At 40.1% G+C, this 18,210-nt stretch overlaps 2 protein-coding genes across 5 annotated transcripts in view; both read right to left on the reverse strand.

Annotated features, from left to right (window-relative positions):
* The window catches only part of AMN1 (antagonist of mitotic exit network 1 homolog), a 63,995-nt gene that overhangs the window by 33,320 nt on the left and 12,465 nt on the right, over positions 1–18,210 (reverse strand). The window lies entirely within an intron of this gene.
* Positions 472–18,050, reverse strand: LOC111176891 (small ribosomal subunit protein uS8). Its single transcript, XM_089920472.1, has one exon. It carries the CDS (start codon positions 18,020–18,022, stop codon positions 17,630–17,632), a length of 393 nt encoding a protein of 130 aa, XP_089776598.1. The 5' UTR covers positions 18,023–18,050; the 3' UTR covers positions 472–17,629.

An 18,210-nucleotide genomic window follows, 5' to 3' on the forward strand; every position in this document is an offset into this window, starting at 1 on the left:
GAAGTAAGTCAGAAAGAGAAAAACAAATACCATATGCTAACACATATATATGGAATTAAAAAAAAATGGTTCTTAAGAACCTAGAGGCAAGACAGGAATAAAGACACAGGTATAGAGAATGGACTCGAGGACACAGGGAGGGGGAAGGGTAAGCTGGGACGAAGTGAGACAGTGACATGGACATATATACACTACCAAATGTAAAATAGCTAGTGGGAAGCAGTCACATGGCACAGGGAGATCAGCTCGGTGCTTTTGACCACCTAGAGGGGTGGGATAGGGAGAGTGGGAAGGAGACGCAAGAGGGAGGAGATATGGGGATATATGTATATGTATAGCTGATTTACTTTGTTATAAAGCACCAATGTAAAGCAATTATACTCCAATAAAGAAGTTAAAAAAAAAAAACTTAAAAAAAAAAACAAGTGCCTGCAGGGTCCCAGACTCAGCTAACTGTGAAAAAGTATGGAATGGGGTGGGGGTGGGGGGAACTAGTAGGTCTTATTTTAAGACAGGATGTGGTCAAAATCCAGTCTATCATCCATTATGAAACATGCAAAGGAATTTAGGTGGTTATTTCAATTACTACCTTTTTCTTTCTTAGGGCTTTTAATTTTTAAAAGATCTGTCTGTTATTTTATCTATATCCTTCCCTTAAGGATAACTGCTCCTTTGTTTTTGAACATTTCCAATATCTTTGTTTTAAAATATTTTTCAAAATTCTATTGTCTGTAGTTCTTAAAGTGTCAATTCTCCTATTTTCTGTTGAGTCTCTTTCATGTGATTTTTTTCTTTAGATACTTTATAAATTTTGACTGTTAACGCTTCTTTGCACAAGTAGTTTTGCAGGAGAGTCCTGTATTCTTTGCGTTGTGAAAGCAAACCTCGCAGAGAAGGTTTCAGTTTTCCTCTTCTTAAGGACCCTGTCTTTATCTTGTTGAACTGCAGTAACAAAATACCATAGACCAGGTAGCTTAAAAACAAAAGAACTTTAATTTTTACAGTTCTGGATGCTGGAAGTCCAAGATCAAAGTGCCAGCATGGTTGGGTAAGGGCTCTCTTCCTGATTCACAGCTGGGACCTTCTTTATGTGTCCTCACATGGTGAAAGGGACTAGGGATTTCTCTGGAGATTCTTTTGTAAAGGCACTAATCCCATTCATAAGGCTCCACCCTCATGATTTAAACACCTCCCAAAGGCCCCAGCTACTACCAGCATACCTTTAGGGGCAGGATTGCAACATAAGAATTTTAGAGGTACAAAAACATTCAGACCATAGCAGACCTCATAATTATTCACAAATTCCAAAGCATAGTTAACTGTTATGTATCCATCTTGAGGATACTAACAGTGAAAATTCAAACCATACACCTGCATATAATAAATGCACGAGATACTAGTTTTTAAACAGGAATTCTATTTTTGGCTGGGACTTTATATCCTTGCCATTCATGTGGGCTGCTCTTGGAAGAGTATGACCTCAAGCTAGGTGGCTCTGCAACAGAGGTAGATTCTGACGGAGCTGAGTAATGGAAGCTATCTGCCCACCCTCCTCCCACAGGAGGGCAGAAAGTCCTTCCCTGAAGGATGAGCTGGGTGGCACATCTCCATGGATTTCACTCCCGTTTTCCAAAACTATGCATTATTTAGGTTGTTTACACATTTTAAGTAATTCATACTGGATGGACTACAAGAAATAAGAAGGGTAACGAGTTTAGACTCTCTCAGCTCTCATTATCCTCAACTCTGTTATGATATTGAAATCAGATGCTCTACCATCAATAGAAAGTTATGTCATTTATTCTAAAAGTTAAAAGCTTAACTAAAAAAGATCATTTGGGGAGTAACTGCTTTATTAAGATATAACTGATATAACAGTGGTTTTTAGTGAATCCACAAAGTTGTGCATCCAACATCATTATCTAATTCCAGAAGATTTTCAATACACTAAAAAGAAATCTTGTACCCATTAGCAGTCACCTGCCAATCCTCCCCACCTTCCACAGCCTAGGGAACTACCAGAAGCTCCACAGAAATCCCTAGCCCCTTCTACCATGTGAGGACACATCGAGACAGGGTGCTATTTTCTGTATCTCTAGATTAGCCTATCTGCACATTTCATATAAATGGAATCATAAAATATGTGGTATTTTATTACTGGCTTCCTTCACTTAGCATAGCATTTTCAAGTTCATCTACGTTGTAACACGTATCAGCACTTCATTCCTTTTTACCGTCTTTTGTTTATCCATGCATCAGCTTATGGGTATTTGGGTTGTCTCTACTTTTGGGCTATTATGGATAATGCTGCTATAAACATTTGTGTATGAGTTTTTGGATGGACATATGTTTTCATTTCTTTTGGGGACATATCTAAGAGCTCAGTTGCTGGGTCACATAAAACTGTTGGATCATATGGTAACTCTATGTGTAAACATTTGAGGAACTACTGAACTATTTTCCAAAGTGGCTACACCATTTTATGTTCCTATCAGCAGTGTATGAGGGTTCCAATTTCTCAACATCCTTTTCAATATTTGATTTTTTCTTTAATCTTTATTTTTAAATTAATTAATTTATTTTTTTTTGCTGCACCAGGTCTTAGTTGCGGCACGTAGGATCTTCATCATGGGATGCAGGCTCTTAGTTGTGGCATGCGGACTCTTAGTGGCGGCATGCACATAGGATCTAGTTCCCTGACCAGGGACTGAACCCGGGCCCCCTACATTGGGAGCGTGGAGTCTTGACCACTGGACTGCCAGGGAAGTCCCTAATCTGTCATTTTTTAATATAGCCATCCCAGTGGCTATGAAGTAATAGCTCATTGTGGGTTTTTTAAAATGGTTTTATTTATTTATTTATTTTGCGGCACGCAGGCCTCTCGCTGTTGTGGCCTCTGCTGTTGTGGAGTATAGGCTCCAGACGCGCAGGCTCAGCGGCCATGGCTCATGGGCCCAGCCGCTCCGCAGCATGTGGGATCCTCCCGGGCCGGGGTACGAACCCGCGGCCCCTGCATCGGCAGGTGGACTCTCAACCACTGCGCCACCAGGGAAGCCCCTCATTGTGGTTTTGATTTGCATTTCACTGCTGGCTGATGATGTTGAGCATCTATGCATGTGCTTGTCAGCCATCTGTATATCTCCTTTATAGAACCATCTGTTTAGATCCTGCTCCCACTTTTAAGTTGGGTTTTGCTATTTATAGGATTCTTAGTTGAGGTTTTTCTTTCAGCACTTTAAATATGTCATCCCATTACCTTCTGCCTCCATTGTTTCTGATAAGAAGTCCACTGTTAATCTAATTAGGCTTCCTTTATACATGAGTAATTTTTCTCTTGCTGCTTACAGGATTTTCTTCTGGTCTTTGGCCTCAGCATTTTTACTATGATATTTGTGTTTAGATCTCTTTGTATTTATCCTACAAATTCATCGAGTTAATTTCAATTCACTGAGTTTATTGGATGTGTAGATTAGTATTTCTCATTAAATCTGGCTTTTAGCTATTATCTCTTCCAAGAATTTTTTTCCACTCCTTTCTCTCCTTTTGTTCTGGTATTCCCACACATGTATGTTGACATGCTTATCCCATACTTCTCTGAGGTTCTGTTCCATTTTCTTCATCCTATTTTCTTTCCACTCTTCAGATTGCATACTATTATTTATCTTCAAGTTCATAATTCTTTCTTCTGCCAGTTCAAATCTACTACTGAGTCCCTCTAGTGATTTTTAAATTTCAGTTATTGTACTTTTTCAATTCCAGAATTTCCATTTGGTTCTTTTTTATACATAATTTCTATCTCTATATAAATATTCTCTATTGTATCTACTGTATGAGACATTGTCATCATGCCTTTCTTTACTTCTTTTATTTTCCTTTTCTTGAAATTGAGGTGAAATTTGCATAATATAAAATTGATCATTTAAAGTGTACAATTCAGTGGCATTTTGTATATTCATGTTGTGTAACCACCACCTCTATACTTATAAAATATTTTCATTAGCCCAAAAGAAAACTTACACTTATTAAGGATTTAATTTCCATTCCTCTTTTTCCCCAGTACCTGGCAACTACCAATATGCTTTCTTTCATTATGGAATTTTCTGTTTCAGGTATTTCATATAAATTAATTCATATAAATGTGAACTTTTGTGTCTGGCTTCTTCCACTTAGCATAATGTTTCTGAGGTTCATCCATGCTCATGTATCAGCACTTTATTCCTTTTTATGGCTGAATAATATTTCATTGTATGGATATACCTCATTTTGTTTACTGATTCATTGGTGATGGACATTTTGGTTGCTTCTACATTTTGGCTGTTGTGAACAGTGTTGCTATGAACATTTGTGTACAAGTGTTTGTTTGAGTACCCAGTTTCAATTCTGTTGGGTACATACCTAGGAGTGGAATTGCCGGGTAATATGGTAATTCTATGTTTAACTTTTTGAGGAACTGCCAAGCTGTTTCTCCCTTGACTTCTGTAAGTATGGTATCCTTTAGTTCTTTGAACACATTTATAGTAGTTTCTTTAAGTCTTTGCTAAGTCCAACATCTGGGTCCTCTCAAAGGCAGTTTCTGGGTAAATACAATAAAAGCTGTTACCACTGTCTTAGACCAGGGGTCAGAAAACTATGGCTAATGGGCCAAATCTTGCCTGTTATCTGCTTTTGTGTATAAAGTTTCCTTGGAACACAGCCATGTCTGTTCATTTATGTACTGTCTATGGCTGCTTTCACACACTATAATGGCAGAGCTGAGACTGTATGGCCTGCAAGTCTGAAAATATTCATTGTCTAGACTTACAGCAGTTTGCCAATATCTACCTTAGATAACGGTAATACTATTAAGATTAAAGCTTATATTTTTACTGACTCTTGGACTATTGCCAATTGCCTAGTCACCTGGTCTGCCATTTGCAAGACCACAGACGGTAGATTAAAGATCAAGTCCTCTTTAGGACTGTGAATTGTAGAAACAAATTATAGCTGATATACATGGCAATGGCTCATTCTCTAATGGAATGGGCTGGGTTCATGCTGTTAATTAAGTATGCCCCACCCAGATCCCTGTCACTGCTACTGGGAATCCATCATCACACTGAACATGGCAACACATCCACCATCATGGCCGAGGAAAGTAAGGATTATCTGTGTCTGATGTTAAAGCTACCACTGCATGCCAGTCTTGTGCCTCCTTTCAAAAGTTTGCCTGTTGGGCTTCCCTGCTGGTGTGGTGGTTAAGAATCTGCCTGACAATGCAGGGGACATAGGTTCAAGCCCTGGTCCAGGAAGATCCAACATGCTGCGGAGCAACTAAGCCCGTGTGCCACAATTACTGAGCCCGCACTCTAGGGCCCATGAGCCACAACTACTGAACCCACACGCCACAACTACTGAAGCCCATAAGCCTAGAGCCCATGCTCCGCAACAAGAGAAACCACCGCAACGAGAAGCCTCCACACCTCAACGAAGAGTAGCCCCCGCTTGCTGCAACTAGAGAAAGCCCGCGCACAGCAATGAAGACCCAACACAGCCAAAAATAAATAAATAAAATAAATTTTAAAAAAAGTTTGCCTGTTTGTTTTCTAATGAAATAGGCCACAATACATAGAGTGTTGTCCCCTCTCACTCCTGACAAGCTGACTATATTGAGCCTTTGACCACTTGCCTTGGGTCCTCCATTGATGCCTTACTGTTGTCAATATGTTTTCAGGTTATGGTGTCACTGTTCCAGTCTGATCAACCAACTCAAGCCACATTGGCCATAATATAAAATGTGTTATGTTTTTGGCCTTTCAGGCCATATTCAGTTGGACAGTATGATGTCTCTTACTGCAAAGGTTCACTCAACACTGGACCAATAGTCAAGGTATTCAATGGACATTTCATATCCCTTATTATCCTCAAGCTGCTGGTTCCAACAAGAGGTAAATGGATTTTTAAAAAAGTCAACTAAAGAGATTTCTGACTCTACCTCCTTCACTTTCTCCTGGTCCACACATCTTAATTAAATGCAAGCATCCACTGAAAGAGTTCACATCCCCTTGGCCACCTTCTAGATAATGATCAGGATAAAAGGGGTGGAGGGGTTATCTTGACCAATTCTGAAATTTTAGAATTCTATTCTGACATTTCCTGAGCATGATGCATCTTTCTTTTCCCTAACAGTTACCCCAAGCCAGCCTGGTTGGTACAGCTGGGTGGCAGCCTGGCCGAAAAGGAGCTTATAGAATTCAAACTTAATCTTGGTTTAGTCACCTGTATTCTCCTTTTGGATTGAACTGGTTCTAGATCAAAGTCGGCAAACTATAACCCATGGGCCGAGCCTGGTCTGCTGCCTGCTTTTGTAAATAAAGTTTTACTGAATCACAGTCATGACTGTTTCTTTATTATGTATTGTCTATGGCTGCTTTTGCTCTACAAAGGCAGTGTTGAGTAATTGTGACAGAAGCCTACAAAACTGAAAATATTTCTCCTCAGCCCTTTACAGAAAAAGTTTGCCAACCTCTATCCTATGAAGATAATGACCATTTGGTTGAGTAAACTGCTCACCAAGTTCCCCTGCAGTAGCCCATGCCCAAGAAGGTGGGAAATATGATAGATTCCTATAAATTTTGGAAAAATATCCTTGTTGGACTACCCTGGTGGTCCAGTGGTTAAGATTCCACACTCCCAATGCAGGGGGCCGGGTTCAATCTCTGGTCAGGGAATTAAGATCTTGCATGTTGCACAGCGTGACCCCCAAAAAAATAAATTAGGGGGACCCTCAAGATGGCGGAGGAGTCAGACATGGAGATCACCTTCCTCCCTACAAATACATCAAAAATACACCTACACGTGGAACAACTCCTACAGAACACTTACTGAACGCTGGCAGAAGACCTCAGACTTCCCCCAAAGCAAGAAAATACCCACATACCTGGGTAGGGCAAAAGAAAAAACAGAGATAAAAGAACAGGGACACAGGCTTCCCTGGTGGCACAGTGGTTGAGAGTCCACCTGCCGATGCAGGGGACACGGGTTTCGTGCCCCGGTCCAGAAAGATCCCACATGCCGCGGAGCGGCTGGGCCTGTGAGCCACGGCCGCTGAGCCTGCACGTCCGGAGCCTGTGCTCCGCAACGGGAGAGGCCACAACAGTGAGATGCCCGCATACCACGATAAAAAAAAAATAGAATAGGGATGGAACCTGCACCTCTGGGAGGGAGCTGTGAAGGAAGAAAAGTTTCCACATACTAGGAAGCCCCTTCACTGGCGGAGATGGGGGCGGGGGAATGGGAAGCTTCGGAGCCATGGAGGATGCACAGCAACAGGGGTGCAGAGGGCAAAGTGGAGAGATTCCTGCACAGAGTATCAGTGCCGACCAGCACTCACCAGCCTGTGAGGCTTGTCTGCTCACCCGTCGGGGCGGGTGGGCACTGGGAGCTGAGGCTTGGGCTTCGCAGTTCAGATCCCAGGAAGAGGACTGGGGTTGGCTGCATGAACACAGCCTGAAGGGAGCTAATGAGCCACAGCTAGGCAGGAGGGAGTCAGGGAAAAAGTGTGGACCTGCCTAAGAGGCAAGAAACCATTGTTTTGGGGTGCACGAGGAGAGGGGATTCCTTACCTGTCTGCCGACAGAAGGCAGAGCACTGCCTAAATGAGCTCCAGAGACTGGTGTGAGCCATGGCTATCAGCTCAGACACCAGAGATGGGCAGGAAACACTAACGCTGCTGCAGCCACCAAGGATCCTGTGTGCAAGCGCAGGTCACTAACCATACCCACAGGGAGCCTGTGCAACCCACCACTACCAGGGTCCCATGATCCAGGGACAACTTCCCTGGGAGAACACACATGGTGCGCCTCAGCCTGTTGCAATGTCACACCGGCCTCTGCCACCGCTGGCTCACCCCGTATTCCAGTTATAACTACTGCACCCATCCCTCCTTCTGGCATGAGTGAGCCAGAGCCCCTAATCAGCCGATGCTTTAACCGCATCTTGTCTGGGCAGGAACAGAAGCCTGAGGGCAACCTACAGGCAGAGGTGGCGGCAAAACCAAAGCTGAACCCCAGGAGCTGTGCAAACAAAGAAGAGACAGGGAAATTTCTCCGTGCAGCCTCAGGAGCAGTGGATTAAATCCCCACAATCAACTTGAGGTACCCTGCATCTGTGGAATACCTGAATAGACAACAAATCAACCCAAAATTGAGGAGGTGGACTTTGGGAACAACTGTGGACTTGGGGTTTGCTGCCTGCAACTGACTTCTTTCTGATTTTTATGTTTATTGTAGTATGGTTTTTAGTGCTTGTTATCATTGGTAGACTTGTTTATTGGTTTCGTTGCTCTCTTTTTTTAAAGTATTTTAATAATTAAAAATTTTTTTTATTTTAATAGTTTTATTTTACTTATTTTTTTTTCTTTCTTTTTTTTCTCCCTTTTCGTCTGAGCTACTTGGCTGACAGGGTCTTGGTGCTCTGGCCTGGTGTCAGGCCTGAGCCTCTGAGGTGGAAGAGCTGAGTTCAGGACACTGGTCCACCAGAGACCTCACGGCCCGACGTAATATCAATTGGCGAGAGCTCTCCAAGCAATCTCCATCTCAATGCTAAGACCCAGCTCCCCTCAACGGCCAGCAAGCTCCAGTGCTGGACACTGCATGCCAAACAACTAGCAAGACAGGAACACAAGCCCACCCATTAGTAGAGAGGCTGCCTAAAATCATAGTAAGTTCACAGACACCCCAAAACACACCACTGGACTCAGCCCTGCCCAACTGAAAGACAAGATCCAGCCCCACCCACCAGAACACAGGCACCAGTCCCGTACACCAGGAAGCCTACACAAGCAACTAAACCAACCTTAACCACTCGGGGCAGACACCAGAAACAATGGAAACTATGAACCTGCAGGCTGTGAAAAGGACATGCCAAACACAATAAGTTAAACAAAATGAGAAGACAGAGAAATATGCAGAGATGAAGAAGCAAGGTAAAAACCCACCAGACCAAACAAATGAACAGGAAATAGGCAGTCTACCTGAAAAAAAATTCAGAGTAATGATAGTAAAGATAACCCAAAATCTTGGAAATAGAAAGGAGAAAAAAAGAGTAAACGTTTAACAAGAACCTAGAAGAACTAAAGAGTAAATACACAATGATGAACAACACAATACATGAAATTAAAAACTCTCTAGAAGGAATCAGTAGCAGAATAACTGAGGCAGAAGAACAGATAAGTGACCTTGAAGATAAAATAGTGGAAATAACTACCACAGAGCAGAATAAAGAAAAAAGAATGAAATGAATTGAGGACAGTCTCAGAGACCTCTGGGACAACATTAAACACACCAACATTCGTATTACAGGGGTCCCAGAAGAAGAAGAGAAAAAGAAAGAGTCTGAGAAAACATTTGAAGACATTATAGTTGAAAACTTCCCTAACATGGGAATGGAAATAGTCAAGCCCAGGAAGCACAGAGAGTCCCATACAGGATAAATCCAAGGAGAAACACGCCAAGACACCTATTAATCAAACTATCAAAAATTAAATACAAAGAAAAAATATTAAAAGCAGCAGGATAAGGCAAAAAATAACATACAAGGGAACCGCCCCCCCCATAAGGTTAACCACTAATCTTTCAGCAGAAACTCTGCAAGCCCGAAGGGAGTGTCAGGACATATTTAAAATGATGAAAGGGAAAAACCTACAACCAAGATTACTCTACCCAGCAAGGCTCTCATTCAGATACAATGAAGATATTAAAACCTTTACAGACAAGCAAAACTTAAGAGCATTCAGCACCACAAACCAGCTTTACAACAAATGCTAAAGGAACTTCTCTAGGCAGGAAACACAAGAGAAGGAAAAGACCTAGAAACACAAACCGAAAACAATTAAGAAAATGCTAATACGAACATACATATCAACAATTACCTTAAATGTAAATGGGTTAAATGCTCCAACCAAAAGACATAGACTGGCTGAATGGATACAAAAACAAGACCCATATATATGCTGTCTAAAAGAGACTGACTTCAGACCTAGGGACACATACAGACTGAAAGTGAGGGGATGGAAAAAGATATTCCATGCAAATGGAAATCAAAAGAGAGCTGGAGTAGCAATTCTCATATCAGACTAAATAGACTTAAAGACTATCACAAGAGACAAAGAAGGACACTACATAATGATCAAGGATCAATCCAAGAAGAAGATATAACAATTGTAAATATTTATGCACCCAACACAGGAGTACATAAGGCACATACTAACAGCCATAAACGGGGAAATCGACAGTAACACATTCATAGTAGGGGACTTTAACACCCCACTTTCACAAATGGACAGATCATCCAAAATGAAAATAAATAAGGAAACACAAACTTTAAATGACACATTAAACAAGATGGACTTAATTGATATTTATAGGACATTCCATCCAAAAACAACAGAATACACTTTCTTCTCAAGTGCTCATGGAACATTCTCCAGGATAGATCATATCTTGGGTCACAAATCAAGCCTTGGTAAATTTAATAAACTTGAAATTGTATCAAGTATCTTTTCCGACCACAACGCTATAAGACTAGATATCAATTACAAGAAAAAAACTGTAAAAAATACAAACACATGGAGGCTAAACAATACGCTACTAAATAACAAAGATCACTGAAGAAATCAAAGAGGAAATCAAAAAATACCTAGAAACAAATGACAGTGAAAACACGATGAGCCAAAATCTACAGGATGCAACAAAAGCGGTTCTAAGAGGGAAGTTTATAGCAATACAATCCTACCTCAAGAAACAAGAAAAATCTCAAATAAACAACCTAACCTTACACCTAAAGCAATTAGAGAAAGAAAAACAAAAAAACCCTGAAGTTAGCAGAAGGAAAGAAATCAAGAAGATCAGATCAGAAATAAATGAAAAAGAAATGAAGAAAACTATAGCAAAGATCAATAAAACTAAAAGCTGGTTCTTTGAGAAGATAAACAAAATTGATAAAGCATTAGCCAGACTCACCAAAAAAAAAAGGGAGAAGACTCAAATCAACAAAATTAGAAATGAAAAAGGAGAAGTAACAACTGGCACTGTAGAAATCCAAAGAATCATGAGGGATTACTACAAGCAACTAAATAACAATAAAATGGACAACCTGGAAGAAATGGACAAATTCTTAGAAAAGCACAACCTTCCAAGACTGAACCAGGAAGAAATAGAAAATATAAACAGACCAATCACAAGCACTGAAATTGAAACTGTGATTAAAAATCTTCCAACAAACAAAAGCCCAGGACCAGGCGGCTTCACAAGCGAATTCTATCAAACATTTAAAGAAGAGCTAATACCTTTCCTTCTCAAACTCTTCCAAAATACAGCAGAGAGAGGAACACTCTCAAACTCATTCTACAAGGCCACCATCACCCTGATACCAAAACCAGACAAAGATGTCACAAAAAAAGAAAACTACAGACCAATATCACTGATGAACATAGATGCAAAAATCCTCAACAAAATACTAGCAAAGAGAATCCAACAGCACACTAAAAGGATCATACACCATGATCAAGTGGGGTTTATCCCAGGAATGCAAGGATTCTTCAATATATGCATGTCAATCAATGTGATACACCATATTAACAAACTAAAGGATAAAAACCATATGATAATCTCAATAGATGCAGAAAAAGCTTTTCATAAAATTCAACTCCCATTCATGATAAAAACTCTCCAGAAAGTAGGCATAGAGAGCACTTACCTCAACGTAATAAAGGCCATATATGACAAACCTAAAGCCAACATCATTCTCAATGGTGAAAAACTTAAACCATTTCCTCTAAAATCAGGAACAAGACAAGGATGCCCACTCTCACCACTATTATTCAACATACTTTTGGAAGTTTTAGCCACAGCAATCAGAGAAGAAAAAGAAATAAAAGGAATACAAATCAGAAAAGAAGTAGTAAAGCTGTCACTGTTTGCAGATGACATGATACTATACTTAGAGAATCCTAAAGATGCTACCAGAAAACTACTAGAATTAATCAACGAATTTGGTAAGTAGCAGGATACAAAATTAATGCACAGAAACCTCTTGCATTCCTATACACTAATGATGAAAAATCTGAAAGAGAAATTAAAGAACCACTCCCATTTACCATTGCAACAAAAAGAATAAAATACCTAGGAATAAACCTACCTAAGGAGACAAAAGACCTGTATGCAGAAAACTATAAGACACTGATGAAAGAAATTAAAGATGATATAAACAGACGGAGAGATATACCATGTTCTTGGATTGGAAGAATCAACACTGTGAAAATGACTATTCTACCCAAAGCAATCTACAGATTCAACACAATCCCTATCAAACTACCAATGGGATTTTTCACAGAACTAGAACAAAAAATTGCACAATTTGTATGGAAACACAAAAGACCCCAAATAGCGAAAGCAATCTTGAGAACGAAAAACGGAGCTGAAGGACTCAGGCTCCCTGGCTTCAGAGTATATTACAAATCTAGAGTAATCAAGACAGTATGGTACTGGCACAAAAACAGAAATATCAATCAATGGAACAGGATAGAAAGCCCAGAGATAAACCCGTGCACATATGGTCACCTTATCTTTGATAAAGGCGGCAAGAGTATACAATGGAGAAACGACAGCCTCTTCAATAAGTGGTGCTGGGAAAACTGGACAGCTACATGTAAAAGAATGAAATTAGAACACTCCCTAACACCATACACAGAAATAAACTCGAAATGGATTAAAGACCTAAATGCCAGACAGTATAAAATTCTCAGTGGAAAACATAGGCAGAACACTCTTTGACATAAATCACAGAAAGATCTTGTTTTATCCACCTCCTAGAGTAATGTAAATAAAAACAAAAAGAAACAAATGGGACCTAATGAAACTTCAAAGCTTTTGCACAGCAAAGGAAACCATAAACAAGACGAAAAGACAGCCCTCAGAATGGGAGAAAATATTTGCAAATGAAGCAATGAACAAAGGATGAATCTCCAAAATATACAAGCAGCTCATGCAGCTCAATATCAAAACAACGAACAACCCAATGCAAAAATGGGCAGAAGATCTAAATAGACATTTCTCCAATGAAGATATACAGATTGCCAACAAACACATGAAAGGATGCTCAACCTCACTAATCATTAGAGAAACGTAAATCAAAACTACAATGAGGTATCACCTCACACAGGCAGAATGGTTGTCACCAAAAAATCTACAAACAATAAACGCTGGAGAGGGTGTGGAGAAAAGCGAACCCTTTTGCACTGTTGGTGGGAATGTAAATTGATACAGCCACTATTGAGAACAGTATGGAGGTTCCTTAAAAAACTAAAAATAGAACTACCATATGACCCAGCAATCCCACTACTGGGCATATACCCTGAGAAAACCATAATTGAAAAAGAGTCATGTACCACAATGTTCATTGCAGCACTATTTACAATAGCCAGGACATGGAAGCAACCTAAGTGTACACTGACAGATGAATAGATAAAGAAGATGTGGCACATATATACAATGGAATATTACTCAGCCGTGAAAAGAAAGGAAATTGAGTTATTTGTAGTGAGGTGGATGGACCTAGAGTGTGTCATACAGAGTGAAGTAAGTCAGAAAGAGAAAAACAAATACCATATGCTAACACATATACATGGAATCTAAAAAAAAATGGTTCTGAAGAACCTAGGGGCAGGACAGGAATAAAGCAGATGTAGAGAATGGACTTGAGGACATGGAGAGGGGGAAGGGTAAGCTGGGACGAAGTGAGAGAGTAGCACTGACATATATACACTACCAAATGTAAAACAGATAGCTAGTGGGAAGCAGCTTCATTGCACGGGGGGAGATGAGCTCGGTGCTTTGTGACCACGTAGAGGGGTGGGAGGGAGACGCAAGAGGGAGGGGTATGGGGATATATGTACACATATAGCTCTTTCACTTTGTTATACAGCAGAAACTAACACAACATTGTAAAGCAATTATACTCCAATAAAGATATTTTTTTAAAGTAACAAAAAAATAAATTAAAAAAATAACAAAAATAAAAATCCCCTTGTCCCTCCTGCACTTGACCACTGTGAGTAGCAGATGATCGGAAAAAAGTGAAATCATTTGCACTGGTATGGGGCACACCAATTTTATGATCATAAGGGATGGCAATAACTCCAGAACCTGGGGAGGGAACACTTTAGACCCTGGGAAGTAAGTACTTAAGGAAGGGGAGGAATTAATGCTCCCTTCCACCTCTAGATCCAGCATTGCACCTTGGCAAAACAATTATATGGTCCACCTGAGGCAAGCAGCCGCTGCAGCTGACAATCTGACCTACTGTTGGATTTCTCATCATTGTCTTTGTGCTATGATAAGTGAATAATTCATGTAAATATGGAAGGCCTTGAACTATTCTGCTTTGCCTAGCCTCTCTTCATAAGGGTATAAAAACATGGACCAGCACAACTTGTTTCAATATGACAAATAAAAATGCATGTTTTCCTGGATGTCCAAGTGATCTTGAGCTACATGTTAACAATCAAGGCTGCAACTACTCAGTGACACTTTCCCATGTGATATATGCAAAACAATGTCATGGTGATCCAAATCAAGTTTAACAATAAATCCAAACTAGAGTGACCTGTGTCTCTTGGTTTTATATGCTTGTCTATAGAGAATAGGCCACGGAATATCTCTCAGTTGGGTTTCTTTCTTGGCCCATCTATTATATATGTCCCTGTAATTACAGATAACAGCACCAAAGATTAACAGGTAAACTTAAATTTCCTTGTGCAGGCCATAATGGAGAATATCCTGGGCTTACACTACATCTTGGATTTCTGAAATAAGACCTACTGGTCTCCCCTGGGATTTAGTCACAGTTGCCTGACTCTGGGACTCTGGAGTCACAGCTGAAGTCAATATTGCCAGTTGGCCTCATCCTCCTTTGGGGAGCGATATTAATAGCTTTAGTTGATTGCTGTATGACACAAATTGAATATATTTGGTCCTAGCCTCTGCTGATTAAATGAATCAGTGTGATGAAGAAGCATCATACTCATGTGATAATTTGTCAGATGCCAAGGTGGTAGGACCAAAAGGTGAAATGTTGGGAAAGGCAGTTCTCTACAGGTTTTTCATGGCCTTACCTTTCTTGCTGGGAATGACAAGATTATAAGGCCCTGACACTCTATCTGGGCCACTCTCAGGGTTGTGTTTACAATGAGCAACACTGTGACATAATGTCTCCCTCCAGAACAAAGAGGTTGCTTACTGCTTGCTATAAATGCAGAGTCCCCAAATTCAGAGTCTGTCTCCTGTAACACAATCTGCCCTTTGTGTAGGTATCCAGCTTGGCCTTCTGTGTTGCTGGCGTGTGTCTTGGAGGTCAAGGGGAAGTGACATAAACATGCTAATGCTCATGCTGCTTGTTGTGCAATGAATAATAAAGTCCTTAGGGTCTCTGACCCAAGACCCAAGGCTTTAGTCTTCTACCAGCATTCGTGAAACAAGACCAAGCTAAAAACATTTTAGCTTGAAGAAGAGAAAAATCAAATTCCACAATCACTCCTCTTATATTTTCCTTTATACAGATTTCAGCTATATTTTAAATGTTTTCTTCTTTCCATGATAACACCCTTTTTTCTCCCCCCTCCCTCTTTTTTTTTTTTTTTTTGTTGCGGTACGCGGGCCTCTCACTGTTGCAGAGCACAGGCTCCGGACGCGCAGGCTCAGCGGCCATGGCTCATGGGCCCAGCCGCTCTGCGGCATGTGGGATCTTCCCAGACCGGGGCACGAACCCGTGTCCCCTGCATCAGCAGGTGGACTCTCAACCACTGCGCCACCAGGGAAGCCCTCCCACCTCCCTCTTCCTCTCGGTCTTTTTCATTTTGTTCTTGGTCTCTTCTCTGAGCTCAGGCTGTGCAATGTGTTCCACAGAATAAAGGGTTTCCTCTTTCTGTTCCAGTTTCCTACAGCAGCACTAGCAGAGAGCCGGGACAGAAACAAATTAAATATTTCTTAATATGCTGCTATGAGAACTATTAAATGGCTCACAAAGACCATCCAAAAAGCCTGTTGGTCAAACAAAGCAAGTTTATTAAATTCTCTGCAGCGAGGGTTTAACAGGGTTTTGATAGTGTCTTAATAGGGGAAAGGTAGGGAAGAGTACATTCAGGATTTGAGGGTGAAAGCTCAAGTAGTTTAAGAGGGTTCTCCCCCTCCAAGATGGGGAATGGGATAGGATTAGGCAAAATTTGTGATGTAATGGTTTAAGAATGATGGACATGGGGTCTTGAAGTAAGCCTCATGAATAATCTATCCTGATAAATATAATGTTTGCCCTAACAATCAAAATGTTCACCTTAATAACCAAATGTTTATTTAGATAAACTGACTGTAGAAATTTCCTGGAGCAAAAAGTTATATTGACATAAGCAATCTTAGTTCTCAATCCCAAAGGTTAACATAGGTGATCTCAGTTCTCAAGACAAAAATGAAAAGTGGTCAGCTAAAACTAAACAAATCTTCAAAAGCTGTAAAAAAAAAAGGGTATGGGTGTGGGAGGAGAAATAGATATCTCACCCAATATGAACTGCTCTAAATTTTATAGTTAAAAGAAACAACTTATTAATATTTAGCCAATCAATTATACAGTAAATTAATCTAACAAAGAAATGAATTCAGGCAAAATGGCCTGCTTCTAATGTAAGTGTTGCATAAAATTTGGTCTTTGGCCTCCTTTTCTTCTCTCTATATCCTCTTCCTCAAACTTAACCATGGCTTCACCTACTATCTATAAGTTTACTCCTAATCTTAGACTTACTCCTTGATATCTCTTTCAAATTAAAAATTATATTTTTCCAAGGAAGACACACAGATGACCAATACATGAAAAGATGCTCAATATCACTAATCATCAGAAAAATGCAAATCAAAATCACAATGAGATGTCACCTCACACCTGTCAGAATGGCTATTATCAAAAAGAAACAAATAACAAGTGTTGGCAAGGATGTGGAGAAATGGGAATCCTTGTGCATTGTTGGTGGGAATGTAAATAGGTGTAGGTGCTATGGAAAACAGTATAAAGGTTCCTCAGAAAATTAAAAATAGAACTACCACATGATACAGCAATTCCACTTTTGGGTATTTATCCAAAGAATATGAAAACACTAATTTGGAAAGGTATCTGCACTCCCATGTTCACTGCAACGTTATTTACAGTAGCCAAAATATGGAAATAACCTAAGTGTCCATCAATGGATGAATGTATAAAGAAGATGTGGTATATATACTGTGGAATATTATTCAGCCATAAAAAAGAATGAAATCTTGCCATTTGCAACAACATGGATGGACCTAGAGAGCATTATGCTAAGTGAAATAAGTCAGACAGAGAAAGAGAGATACCATATGACTTCTCTTATATGTGAAGTCTAAGAACAAAAATGAAAAAACCCCAAACAAAAGTTCATAGCTACAGAAAACAGATTGGTGGTTCTCGGAGGTGGGAGGTGGGAGAAATGGGTTAATTGTTCGGGTTTTTTTAATTTAAATAAATTGAATTAAAAATGTTTTGTTTGTTTTTGTCCTCTGAGGCATTTTATTTGCACGTATGTATTACATCCCTAGAAAAAGAATCCAAGGATTTTCCCTCCTGTGTGTTTTCTTCTTGCTTCTTCATGGTCCATGATGCCAGCTGAGGTTGTCAGTACAATGAAACCAAACTGACGGGACGGGAGCAGGTTATTCTGCCATTTTTCTAGATCTTTGAGTTGCACATCAAACCTGGGGCTGATCACTCCACACTTATTTATCCTGCCTGTGAGGTTCACAACAATCTTCCCAGCCCTGTGATCATCGATGATTTCAAATTCGCCAACGTAACCATGCTTCATCATCACAGTGAGAAACCTGACGATGACTTTGGAGCATGGCCTAATAAGCACCTGGCGTTTGCCTCTCTTTTCGGCATTGTTGATACTCTTGAGAGCATCAGCCAGGGCATTCATGTGCACCATTATGGTGGCATGGAAAGATGGCGGAAAGAAAAGCTGAATTAAAAATGTTTTAAATTATATTCCTAACTGCCTATTTCAACTGGATGTTCTGATTAATTTTCCTGAAAAGATACTTACTCCTCCACAATTATCTAACGATATCACCATCCTCCTGGCCAATGAAGCTAAAAACTTTACAGTAATTTTTG

Source organism: Delphinapterus leucas, chromosome 11, assembly GCF_059928025.1.
Source record: "Delphinapterus leucas isolate spDelLeu-1000000601 "Yukka" chromosome 11, BTC_Dleu_Yukka2, whole genome shotgun sequence".
In the NCBI taxonomy this organism is placed as follows: Eukaryota; Metazoa; Chordata; class Mammalia; order Artiodactyla; family Monodontidae; genus Delphinapterus; species Delphinapterus leucas.